The 13,755-nt window shown below is 39.2% G+C and overlaps 2 protein-coding genes across 4 annotated transcripts in view; both read right to left on the bottom strand.

Moving 5' to 3' along the window:
• The window catches only part of mn1a (meningioma 1a), a 50,945-nt gene extending 43,849 nt beyond the window's left edge, over positions 1-7,096 (bottom strand). The window contains exon 1 of the mRNA XM_056263137.1: positions 6,987-7,096. The gene's annotated coding sequence lies outside the window, so the exon portion shown is untranslated. The remainder of the gene's footprint in view (positions 1-6,986) is intronic.
• ttc28 (tetratricopeptide repeat domain 28) overlaps positions 838-13,755 on the bottom strand; it is a 238,544-nt gene continuing 225,626 nt past the window's right edge. For 2 of the 3 annotated variants that reach the window (XM_056263134.1, XM_056263136.1), the window contains 8 exons: positions 13,061-13,308; positions 12,479-12,603; positions 11,007-11,238; positions 8,982-9,058; positions 8,809-8,832; positions 8,562-8,691; positions 5,846-5,953; positions 838-3,143 (listed from right to left, as the gene is read on the bottom strand). In XM_056263134.1, coding sequence (XP_056119109.1) covers positions 1,561-3,143; positions 5,846-5,953; positions 8,562-8,691; positions 8,809-8,832; positions 8,982-9,058; positions 11,007-11,238; positions 12,479-12,603; positions 13,061-13,308 — 2,527 coding nt within the window. In that variant the 3' untranslated portion in view covers positions 838-1,560. The remainder of the gene's footprint in view (positions 3,144-5,845; positions 5,954-8,561; positions 8,692-8,808; positions 8,833-8,981; positions 9,059-11,006; positions 11,239-12,478; positions 12,604-13,060; positions 13,309-13,755) is intronic. The other variant, XM_056263135.1, reaches the window with a different exon arrangement.

Here is a 13,755-nt window from a genome sequence, read left to right as displayed (position 1 = left end):
CCCAAATGTATTGCCTTATATCAGCAGCATGATCACACCATATTAAGGCTTAGTAATGTTTTATATGTATGAGAAGTTAATGCATGAAACTCAAATCTGTCAAATAGCAGCTAAACATTCAGCTCTGATTTAACTCCAACATTAAAAGAAAGGAAAAAACAAGTTAAATTATTGTAACTATTTATTAGTAACAGAAGTATTTGTACTGAATTTAATTTATGTTGATTTGAATTAAAGTCCCCCTGTAGTCAATCATTTTATCCCTTAAAACTCACCTTTGATCACCAAAGTGACACATTTAAACGGTATTTCCTTGAAATGTTTTTGTCATGCCTTAAAATATCTTGAATGTAACTCGACACCCTTGCCTCATTTAGTATTCGCGGTTCTATGAATATGCAAATGAGCCCCGCCTCCACTCACTTAGCTCAGAGATCCACTGGTTGACGATCACACGTTGATCTGATTGGTTACAAGGTCGTTTGTGACGTCAGAAACACCAGCGATTTCAAACGTGTTTTTGAGACTGTCTTTGGTTCACTGCAGTTTTAAGCAGAAAATACTCAGCAATGCTGTCGACTTATGAATTTACACATGGTTTGTCTTAAAGCATATTAAAAACACCACATAGACATATAAACAACATTAAAAGCTTGATTTTAACCACAGGACGACTTTAAATATGTGTAACGAGAATGCCAATTGTCAAGCAATGCAAAATAAATGTTTTAAAAATAGACCAAATGCAAAGAATATAACAGTGAAATGTTCTTGTTTTATTAATGAAGATATAATGCAGGTGAAATATAAAGAAATGAATAGCAGACCACCACAAGGGTAAATTAAACTTTTTATTGAGACCATTTTGCTGAGAAATGACTGGGATGTGTCTGGATGAGAGTCCACATATGCAAAATCTCTGTTAAAAAGACATTGAATCACTGGAGAGCAAGAGAACCCATGCTGTAATACTGACACTCAATTCACACAGAAGTCAGGTCAGGTGCATCGTCACCATCTCAATAAAAATATGAAAATGTTTTTTTCAACTTTTTTTGTGCATGATTTGCTTCTTTAACAATATAAAAACGTATAATACTGATTGCAAAACGTTGATTTTAATTTACAAAACAAATAACTGTAATAACAATTACCATCCATAATAATAATAATAATAACAATAACAATAATTATATATATATATATAAAAAAAAAAGAAAAAAAAAGAAATAAACCAGTCAAAGCCGCATCATATTCACTAACACAAACAGCGAGCCTTTTTGTCTTTTTGTTGAAATACCATTTTGGTATAATCTCTTTTTTTTTTTTTAAATCTGACATGCCCTGCGCAGGTCTAAGATCAGTCTGCATATATAAACGGTCCTTTACAGTGTCGGTGGAAGCATAAGGATTATATGCTCTCTGCACGGAAAACAAAACAGTAGGCAGTTTGAGGCTTCTTGGAATGTGCACTTCCTAACCCAGACTGTCCTTTTCACTGTTTACAAGAGTTATAAATACTCCAAATACTCCTTAATCATCAAGAGAAGGAACAGAATCTCAACATTTAGACGAAGGGAAGAACCGTCCCGGCGAGAGGAACTTGTACCCGTTCCCCGTAGGCAGTCGGATTGAATGCGAACCGGGACTGGAACCGGTGGAAGCCGTCGGAGAAGGTGCGACTCTCTTCGGATCGATTTTGCGATGGCCATTTGGTGGATTTCTGTGTTCGAGCGCCACATCCTGACCGGGCGAATCCTGACCCGTCACTCCATGCCGAGGCGAGAGGTTTAAAAGACCCAGGACATCTCGTTTTGCGGTGCTCAGTTTCCCGCCGCGGAGCACCCGCATCGGTCCCGAGTGCTGCTGTTGGGTCGCGTTGGCCCAGAAGGTCTTGAGATTGTGGATCGCTTGGACTTTCTCGTCAATAGCGGCGAGTTTGAGTCGGTCAATATCCGGGGCGTCCGCCGGACTGGAGCGAGTCGAACCCGTCGAGGAGTAGGACAGCGCCGGAGAGGGAGCGCTCCCGGCGGGCGACTGGTGTCCCGAGCTGGGCGAGACATTACTGGGCGAGCGAGAGATGTGTCCGCTATACGGCGAGCTGGGATACTTGAGTTTAAACTGCTCGGAAGTAGGCGAGGGTTGACTGCCTTCCTTCAGGGACGTTTCTGAAGTGGCAGGGCTGTTGTATCCCGAGCTGATCTTCTGAAGGGAGGAGGTACGGGAAGGCGGTTTGGGGCGGGTCGGGAGCGGAGACGATTGAGCCTTGATGCTAGCTCTGCTGCTAGGCCGACTGAACGCGCTCGTCTCCGAGGAACGGAAAGCAGAGCCTCCGGTTGGAGTCGGAGGACCTCCGCTGCTCATCCCGTCACCCAGCGGGACGCTTCTCTGCAAAGTCTCGACGGCCCGCATGTGGCTTTGCGTCTCTTCGAGGATTTTCTGCGCGAGTTCCTGCGGATCCAAAGGCGCTCCGGACGTACGCTCCTCTTGGGATTTCACAGTGCTGTCCGTCTCCGTGCTCGACTGATCGGACTCGCCCGTGTCGGAGCTGCTCACCTTCCCGACCTTCTGGAACGGGGAGTTGGGACTGGGAACAAGGGTGGTTTTGACAGGAGATGTCGGGGTGCTTACGCTTCCCCTGGAGGACACGGATACCGCGTAACCCCTGCCGGCTCCGCCGCGCGCCGCGCCCCGATGGTTCCTGTGGTTCGCGGGACGAGGAAGCGTATCGCATTGGCTTCCCAACGGCTCACTGCTGATTATACTGTATCCCTCATATTCTTCGTCTTCATGTCCTCCTACGGCTCCATGTGGGGACGAGCGACTGCGTGGCACTGCCGTGTGCCTGTGGGACGCGAAAATCCCAGCTCCGCCCCGATGCCGCTCTAGTTCCTGTTGTCGCGAGCGCTGGCTAATAAACTCGGACGCTCCCTCGGGACGGGACAGAAAGCTCATGGAGGAGGCGATGGAGCTCAGGCTGTAGACGGAGATGGCGTCCGATGCCAGGCTGTCGGGGCACGGGGGGGAGAAGGGAGGGTTGGGGAAGCCCATGGGCAGCTGGTGGGACACGGACTGTGCCGAGGCCAGCGACTCCAGAGATGAGGAACTGTCCAGACTCAGACGCTTCGGAAGCTCGGTTGAGTCTGAAGGAAACATTAAAGCATTTAAAGTAAGAGTTATTTAAAAATTCAGATGTTGGAACATGACATTGATATCTGTATTTTTAAAGGAATACCAAAATACCATTTCAACCAAAAATGAAAATTATCCCATGATTTACATCCTAGGTGTACATGACGTCCTTCTTTCAGCCGAACACAATCAGAGTTATATTAAATAGTAGGTAAATAAAGTTTTTAAAGCTCCAAAAAAGTGCATCCATCATAAAAGTAATCCATACGGCTACAATGGGTTAATAAATGCTTTCTGAAGCGGTGCGTTTTTATTAGTGCTGTCAAACTATTAAAATATTTCATCGCGATTAATCGCACATTTTTATCTATTCTAAATGTCTCTTGATTTCTTTTTGTCCCATTATTTTTTCTCATTTTAATGCTCTTATCAACATGGAAAAGTGGATCGGCTTGCTTTGTGCAAAAATTTTCTATTGAAAACAACATTGACAATACTGTGTTCAATTTCACACTAACATTCTCACTTGGAGCAAATAATCTCTCACACAATGTAACACTGTCCATCAATAAAAGGGTGAAAGAAATACTGACGAGGTCCTGATATTGACGAGGGGCGGAGAATTCGCATCAGCTGTGTGTGTGTGTGTGTGTGTGTGTGTGCTTGGCCATCATCAAGTGGTATTTCAGACTGGACGTGCTGCGATGATGATAGCTCAGTTCACAACGACAAAACACACAGATCACTTTGCTCTCGTCAATGGAACCATTTTGCAACTTTTTAAAAGTAAACTTTCCATTCAGAATCTTATTGGCATCCATTTCGGCGTCTCGCACTCGTCATCCACTCAAAACGTAACGTTAACCTAATATTTGGCCGGCTCGCAAGCCCAAACAAGTGTGTGCGGCGTGACTGTTGTTTTGTTTCCGGTCTAGCTAGATCCGCTTGCGCTTTGGTCGACGAAGCAACAAAACGTCCTCGCTCGGCGCAAGCCATTGAAATGAATGGGGTTTCATAGCGCACGCCGCGTCCTGTTGCAAAAGCATGTGAAAAAATCTACAAAGTTTGCTAGGCCAAAAAGACCGTTAATCGCGCGATAAAAAAATTGACGCCGATAAAATGGGTTTGCGTTAACGCCGTTAATAACGCGTTTAACTGACAGCCCTAGTTTTATAGGAATATTTATCCATATTTAAGACTTAATAAACTATAATCACTGGCTTCCGGCAACGACCACGCGCGTTCACGAGAGAGTCGAGTTCCGATAGAAGAGTGACCTCTGACCCGACCCAGCTCTTCTTCTCTACTATTGAAAGCCTCCAACATTTTTCTTTAAAACTTTTAATTTCAGACTTCTAATTTTTGACCGACGTTTGGTTTTGCTCTATCATCTGTTCTTCCGCGTTTATCAATTCTCACCTATGCTTACGCCATATGTCTTACGTCATGCTTCGGGTCAGAGGTCACTCTTCAGCCGGAACTAGACTCGTGTACGGCCGTTGCTGGAAGCCAGTGATTATAGTATATAAAGTTATAAATATGGATATTTTTCTTACAAAAACCCATCGCTTCGCTTCAGAAGGCATTTAACCACCCATTGGAGTCGTATGGATTACTTTTATGATGGATGGATGCGCTTTTTCAGGCTTCAAAACTAAGGTACCATTCACTCATCATTATTAAGCTTGAAAGAGCCGGGATATTTTTTTAATATAACTTATATTATTTTAATAATTAATTATATTTACTTTAATATAACTGAAAGAAGAAAGTCATATACACCTAGGATGGCTTGAGGGCGAGTAAATTATGGCATAATTTTCATTTTTAGGTGAACTATTCCTTTAAGGGTGTAAATATTTAGAAATGTTATTGGCAGTAAAAATAGTAATTATTTAGGATTTATATAATTATTTTTATGTGATGAAAGACTATTATAATATGATATTATTAACATTATACATTAAATACAAATGTTATATTTTACCAATATTGTAATGTGTATATATATATATAATTTAATCAGAAATATAATTTTATGCTATGTATATATAAATATTTGTGATGAAATTTAAGGAAGTATAGATATAGAAATTTTATAAGTGGTAAAAAGAGTAGTCGTGATTATCTATATAATTATATTAATGTTATGAAACATGACTCTTTTCAAAATAATAAAATGTATATATTTCTATAAAAAAATGAAAATATGTCCTAGTATTATTTAAAAATATATTGTATATTTTTATTAACATTGCAACAGATATATGATATATGAACAGATATAATGAAAATATAAAATATATTTTTTACTCATTTTTTTGTTTTAGTCATAGTTATTGTCTTTTGACAAAAAAAATGTGCTAGCCAAACTTGACTTGCCAATAAAAATATTACATGAAAAAAAATGTGTTACACATATACAGACAGATAGATAGATAGATAGATAGATAGATAGATAGATAGATAGATAGATAGATAGATAGATAGATAATATATCAAATGTATTTATAATTTAAAAGATTATAAGATAGATTATTATAAACAAGCCCCTAAAATAACAGCTTATTTGAGTACAATGAAATATTAGCTACTTTAGAATCTGTCTTTTTCTTCTTGTCTTTGGTATTGATGGCAAAAAAAAAACATTACTAACTAAATACCTAAATGTTTGTTGATGTGATTGACACTGTGAGGGTGAAGTGACACTCACCAAACAGCGCCAGCAGTGACTGCAGGGCAAAGTGCATGGTGCGACGGTTGGCCTGTTTACCAGTCTTCAACACCACCTCCTCCTGACCCACCTCACACAGGTCAAACCCTGAGAGAGAGAGAGAGAGAGAGAGAGAGAGAGAGAGAGAGAGAGAGAGAGGGAGGCTTAACACAACTTTATCAAAACATTAACTTTTTTCAGATACCAGATTTCTTATCTGATTATATAATCCATTAGCGAAATTCACTTATAATAATACAATAAAATACAAATATAAACATTTATACTTCAAACATTTTTACATTTCATTTTCCAAAACCTCACACAATACTCCTCCCATAGACCATATTTCAGAAAACATTTGTATTTCTTTAATCAGTTTAAAATATGTGTGTATTCAATTTCAATTCTAGCAGTCACCATGCCTTTAAAAGCATTTTCTGCATCTACTGTCTTCCTATACCCAATAACTTATTTTTACGAGTCTTCCAACAAAAAATGTAACATGCATATTTTTCTTCTCTCGTGAAATCTATATTTGGGACCACTTATAAAATACTGTTTAGAAAAAACTTTACCAAAACCTTCAAACAAACTTTTTAAAACAATATTTAAAGAGAAAGAGAGAGAGAGAGAGAGAGAGAGTGGAGACCGAGCAACTTTTGAAATTTGAAATACTTTGCCCTAACTTCATAAAATTAAACAACAAAATGCAACTTCAACATTTATTAGGTGAAAAAAGAGATTGTAACCTACTAGCAGCAAGATATATTGGTGCCGGTCACAAAAAGAGGGAGGAGTCGACAAATCAGTGATGCACTCACACACACACGCACACACACACTCACTGAATTCAAAATTGCTCATAGAATTCTGAAATGTTGATTCACTGTTATACTTACTTTTTTTTTCTATTTTTTTTTTCTATATGTATATGTATGATGATTGGAAATGCTTTGGCAATACATTGAAACAATTGTCATGCGAATAAAGCACATTTGAAATTCAAATTCAAATTGAGAGAGAGAGAGAGAGAGAGAGAGAGAGAGAGAGAGAGAGCAATGCAAAAGCAATTAGAGTCTTCTACATGATTAAAGGGATAGTTCACTTTGAAATAAATTGTTGGTATGTTTTAGCTTACCTCAAGGGCATCCAAGATGTAGGTGTCTTTGTTTCCACAGTAGTTTCAATTTTGATATTTTTAGGTCAAACCGTTCTTGTCTGTCAGTCATATAATGCAGGTCTATGGTCACCACTAGAGTCCTGCGCGGGACTGTTTTCTTCATCCCGCTCCCGCCGAATTTTTGACCATTACCGCCCGCTCCCGCAACGTACGTGTTACACTCCCGCCCGCTCCCGCAATATGTATGTCCACTCCCGCCCGCACCCGCAAAACTCGGAGAATTTATTCCCGCACAATAATAGAGATGCATTGACTTTGTGTCTTCTCCCGTCCCGCAGGAAAAAAACGCGTATTTGTATTGCTATTGTTAAAGAGATTCATGGGGTTGTTGGTTTCGTTTCCCTGGCCTGCATGTATTCTGACGCACTGATCAGGAAGATGAATAGTAAATGTCAGACTTGCCTTGCTCAGATTTTATGCTGTAAATACCTCGTTTAAGGTTCTTTTCCACATCATTGACATCTCCATCATGTCGTTAGGCTACCTCCCAATCCCGCAGGGGTTTTATTTGTCCGCCCATTCCCGCCCGCAGCAAAGTTCAAACCGCCCGCTCACGCGAGATTTGCGTTGGGTCCCGCGGGACCCGGCGGGACTCAATCCCAATGCAGCCCTCTAGTCACCACCTCAAAGAGCATGCACAGAGAAGTCCAAATTAAACATGATTTAATGACTCGTAAATGTAAGTACACATTGATGGCCTAAGACACGAAACGAGCGGTTTGTGTGAGAAAACGAACAGTATTTATATCGTTTTTACCTCTTGTAAACACAGCCACGTCCAAGTGATCTGAGGCCGCTTCGGTCTTTTCCGGAAAGCGCCGGAAGTGAAACCTCGCACGTGTACTTCACTCATACAATTGTTTTATTTTTTCTTTTTTTTTCTTTTTTTCTTTTACGACGGTTTAAACATCCCGGATAAGCGCAAATTAGTACCATTTTAATTAGCCGTCTTACCTACAATCTCTGTTCTGTGTAAACAATGAGTGACGTACACGCGCGAGAGATCACTTCCGGCGCTTGAGCAGACCGAAGCGCCGGCGCCCTCAGATCACTTGGACGTGGCTGTGTTTACAAGAGGTAAAAACGATATAAATACTGTTCGTTTTCTCACACAAACCGCTCGTTTCGTGTCGTAGGCCATCAATGTGTACTTACATTTACGAGTCATTAAATCATGTTTAATTTGGACTTCTCTGTGCATGCTCTTTGAGGTGGTGACCATAGACCTGCATTATATGACTGACAGACAAGAACGGTTTGACCTAAAAATATCAAAATTGAAACTACTGCGGAAACAAAGACACCTACATCTTGGATGCCCTTGAGGTAAGCTAAAACATACCAAAAATTAATTTCAAAGTGAACTATCCCTTTAACAATACTATTCAACAAAGCAATAATTGAACCAATTGCTCTGTATGGCAGCGAGATATGGGGACCTCTAAAAACCCAAGATTTTTGAGAAAGAGAGAGAGAGAGAGAGACCCATCATCAGCATGGAGTAAAGTGCTCGTGTCCTGGATCTTCTCTTACCCAAAGCGGCCAGGAACTCGTGACAGCCGGGGAGTCTCCAGAGCTGCACACTGATGGACACCTGAATGGGTGCGAGAGAGAAATCCTGCTCCTTCTCTCCAGACTGAAGCTGCACCAAAACCTGATGGAGCTGCGGGAAAACAGAGACCAATCCCATGTCTAATGACGTCCAATATACAATAAAAAATCATTGGTAAGTTCATTCACAGTAGTGTGTTAGTGTAGAGTTAGTTAATTAAGCACTTACCATTCCCACTACATTTTTAACAGCCTTTAGTGGAAAAAGTTTAGGAAAAGAGAAGGAAAGAAGATTGTTAAAAAGCAGACACGAGCATCTCAATAATACAGCAGTGTAGTTACAGGTGCGTGCACGAGCCAGGACAGCTTTCAGAGCATCTGATGTGTGGTGTGACGTCTCACCCGGTTGATGAGCTGTTCTCCGGTTTCTGACGCCGTGATCAGTTTACACAACGCCTGCAGAGCTGGAGGAGGCAAACCTGTGAACATGAAGGACAAAGAAGTCACTTCAAACTATTCTAATGACAAACAAGAGAGAATTTACACATTTACACAACCCTAGTTTGACTTGTTTGGCCATTGCAAACATTGCAAAAGGGGTCCATTTTGGGTCCCATTTTATTGACTATTTATATAAATGACTTGTGTCAAAATGTAACAAATGCAAAGTGTCATTTTTATGCGGACGATACTGTTTTGTATCGTTCTGCTCCAGCCTTGACAAGTGCTATTGAGGACCTGCAATCTGCTTTTAAAATCATTCAGAAGAATCTACAGAAATTGAGACTTGTGCTAAACTCAGATAAAACTAAAATGATGTGCTTTTCTAAATCAAGGAAAACAGAAGATGCTTGTCCAATTGCTACACTAGATGAGAAAGTAATTGAACGAGTATCAGTCTATAAATATCTTGGTTTCCTTTTAGAAGAAAAGTTGTCCTTCAAACAGCATATAGAGGGTCTAACAAAAAAACTAAGAATCTCTTTTAGTACGAGAAAAACACTTAAAAACAACATTTATGTCAATGCTGGATTATGGTGATATTTTATATATACATGCATGCAAATAAAACTTCTTTGAAAATGCTGGATTCAGTATATCACGCAGCACTAAGATTTGTAACTAATTCCAGTTTCCGTACTCATCATTGTAGCTTGTATGAGAGTGTTGGTTGGCCATCTCTGCACAATCGCAGGCTGGAGCACTGGTATATTTTTCTTTTTAAGGCCATACTTTGTAAACTGCCTCCTTACTTGTTCTCTCTTTTGACTATTAAAGTCACTACCAGGAAATGTAATCTTAGATCATATGGGCAAATCATGAAATCATGTATGAAATCCCACGAACGCGAACTGTCTTCGGTGAAAGTGCCTTTAAAGTTTTTGCACCGTTTTCCTGGTATAAATTGCAAAATCAGCTCAAATTTGACTGTTTACCGACAATGACACAATTTAAAATGAGGATAAAGGACTATTTGAGTTCTAGATGCACATGTGCTGTTACTGAGAGCGGCTGGTGATTATGTTGAGAGTATGTTAAATTGCCAAAATGTACTTTTTTTTCTTGTTTGTTTTGTTTTTGTTAATGTTTGTATATGTACTTTTTAATATGGAACTATTATTCTGCTGTCTTGGCCAGGACTCCCTTGAAAAAGAGATTCTGAATCTCAATGGGACTATTTCCTGGTAAAATAAAGGTAAATAATAATAATAAACAAAGATAGACACTGTCTTTTTTAGAGCAGGATTTAATTCTGTTTGCATTATTGATCAATTTTTTCCTATTTATCACTGTAATGCTGCCTTGAAACAATGTGTATTGTCTAAAGCACAATAGAAACAAAGTAAGGCTGTGCAACGATTAATCACATCCAAAATAAAAGTTTGTGTTTATATATGTGTATAATTATTTTGTATATATAAATACACACATATGCATGTATATATGTAAGAAAAATGTGCTATTTATACATAAAATATTTATATTTATGTATAATATAAATTATATATGAATATATATATACAGTATATACATCTTAAATATATACATGCATGTGTGTGTGTATTTATATATACAAAATAATTATACACAGTGCACCCACATATATTATGTAAACACAAACTTTTATTTTGGATGCGATTAATAGATGCGTTTATGTTTACATAATACAGTATATGTGTGTGTACTGTGTATCATTATTTTGCATATATAAATACACACACATGCATGTATATATTTAAGAAAAATGTGTTATTTATACATTAAATACAGTATATTTATATATAATATGAATATATATACATGCGATTAATCGTTGCACAGTTCTAAAATAAAGGTGAAGTTTGTTTGTTTTTCGCCCTTTTTGTCTTCAGTGGGACTTTATTTTCCCTCACACACTTGCGGTGAGCTAGAGAAGGTGTGTGTTACCCAGCAGGGACTGCAGTGTGGTGCTGCACTGCTGAAGGCGGTCTCCAGGGTCAGTGGTGGGGAAGAAGACGGCAGCGGGGAGTCCCGTTCCAGCCGAGTCCAGTCTGAAGCCCACCGCCGTCAGAAGAGCCTGCCAGCCCGGGACGCCACACACCTTATTCTCAACGCTCTGCTGAGACGTGTACATGGAGTTCCTCTGGCCGTTCTGGATGCGCTGGAGAGACTTCTCCACCTGAGGGACACACACACACACACACAGTTCAGCTGTCTGTACAACACCAGTTTAGATGCATACAATTATTGGTAACGCTTCCTTTTACTGTACAGTACTTACGTGTACTTACAGTGTACTTACCTAGAAAGTACTGGCTAATATAAGGTAAGTACATGGGTTAGGGGTAGGTTCAGGGTTAGTACCTAGTTATTACCCAGTAATTATAATTACTATAATAAGTACATAGTAAGTACATGGGTAACAGGACTGTAAAAGGAAGCGTTACCCAATTATTTACTATTACCACTATTTGGGCATTTTCGATTGAAAATGAAAAAGAAGCCTATAAAAAAACAAGTAGTACCATACAAAATCTAACTGGATTATTACAATTAATGGCAAAAATGGCAATTAATTACAATTAATGTAAACTGATATTTCCCACTGAAACACTACAGCATAAGATATAAATAACTGGCTTAAAACAATTTCTTTGGGGCGAAAATACTAGCGAGCCTAAGACTTTTGCACAGTACTGTATATATATATATATATATAAAATAACTAGTGCTGTCAATCAATTAAAAAAATTAAGTACATTAATCACAATTTTTTCTGTTTAACATGGACAGTGTAAAATAAAGTGTTAAATATACTTCTATATTACTATATGCACGTTGTATGTAAAATTTTAGGACATAAAATGTACTATATAAAATATTAAAATAATAGTTACAATAATTTATATACAGTAATAGTAATTAAAACAACATAACTTAAAAATCAACTGATGTATCAGTACACACATTTTAAATATATATATACACATACACACACTTGTATAGTACTATATGGATAGTATATGCTATATACATACTACAGGCACACTGTATATAAAATAAAATATTATTATAAAAAGCACATAAAATGTACTATATATTTCAATAATAGTAATTAAAAACAACTGAAATATATACAAATAATATAGACAATATATTTACTTATTACATTACTACTAAATTGATATAATTCTTGCATTTAACACTTAATGCACATTGATCAAAATAAATAATTGAAATAATAAATAACACACACACACACACACACACACACACACACACACACACACACACACACACACACACACACACACACACACACACACACACACACACACACACACAGAGACAGATAGATAGATAGTGTATATATATTCTTAATAAGTGTGTTTGTGGTAGAGATGTTGTGTGTTTCTCACCAGGTGAAGCAGGACCCTCAGGGCATCTCTGGCTTTGTCCGGATACTGCAGGATCTCAGCCAGAGCCTGACCAATCAGAGATGACGGGCTGTTCAGTTTCACGTCACAGCCAATCAGCATGAAGCCTGCGGAAGAGTACGGCAAACAAACCTTAAACTGTGCAGTATATACTCCATACTAACAGCAGTAGTGTGCTACACAACATCACTGCGCCTGTAGAGTCAGTCATTTTAGATTTTCAGTCCACACCACACAGATTCCCCACAGTATGATTTGCTTGTATACGGCACATTTTTGTAATGTATACAGGACATTTGTATACTGTGCACAATGTACATTGATCTAAATGCTGTGTGTAGTGACTCATATTGATATACTTTCTATAGTTATTAAGCTACCCGTCTGAATTAATCATTGAAAACAAGCACAGGAAGATCAAGATTTTCAATAAATTGCTTCAATGATGAAGAATCAGATGTTTTGAGCTTCCCAGTGTAGTTGATTGAAGCGTTTATTGAAGTTTGGGCCGACACTGAGCCAAAGAAACCCTGATAAGCTGTCAGTGTGGCACTGGGAACATACCGGCCCAGTTGGAGGGGTGCGAGAACTGTTTGCTGCTCTGGACGGTCTTCATGGCGTCTGCGAGGGCCGCGCTGGCTTTGGTGCCGTTGAGGAGAGCGCTGTAGAACGAGTGGATGAACATCTTGGAGGCGGCGACGGGAACCGGCCACAGAGACACCAGCACACACTGCGCTCCAGCGGCCAGGAACGCCCGCGTCAGTCCCACCACCCCGTCAGCGGTCACTTTACTGTCCGACTCCTGGTACGAGCTGTGCGAGGGCAATGGACACACATCATGAGGTGATAAGTCACTGGAATACAGATGCTATTATCTGAAATACACTGCGACACTGCTGTGGAACAAGGCGGTCGAAGCACAGCCTGTAAAACTGCAGTTATGTGTGAAAATGCTTATATAGCAGTGTGAGTGATTTTATATTTGGGTAACAATATATATTATGATTCAATTAATTATATAAATTCAATAAAATAATTATATATATTAGAGGTGTAACGATACACGTTTTCGTATTGAACCGTTCCGTACGAGGCTTTTGGTACGGGGTTTTCGGTACGCAAATTTAAACCGAACGGTTCGTTGGACCATTTTTCCTGCCGACCAAAATAGTCATTTCAAAATAGGCTAAGAGACGCTGGCGTGACCACAACATTGCCCAACATCAAATGGCAAATGTAATGTAAGCGGAACGAAACTG

This window comes from Rhinichthys klamathensis, unplaced genomic scaffold, assembly GCF_029890125.1.
Source record: "Rhinichthys klamathensis goyatoka isolate OS25496 unplaced genomic scaffold, OSU_Roscu_1.1 h1tg000200l_1, whole genome shotgun sequence".
Taxonomy (NCBI): Eukaryota; Metazoa; Chordata; class Actinopteri; order Cypriniformes; family Leuciscidae; genus Rhinichthys; species Rhinichthys klamathensis.
The sequence above is the reverse complement of the archived record's forward strand: the minus strand, read 5'-3'. Positions and strand labels throughout refer to the sequence as shown.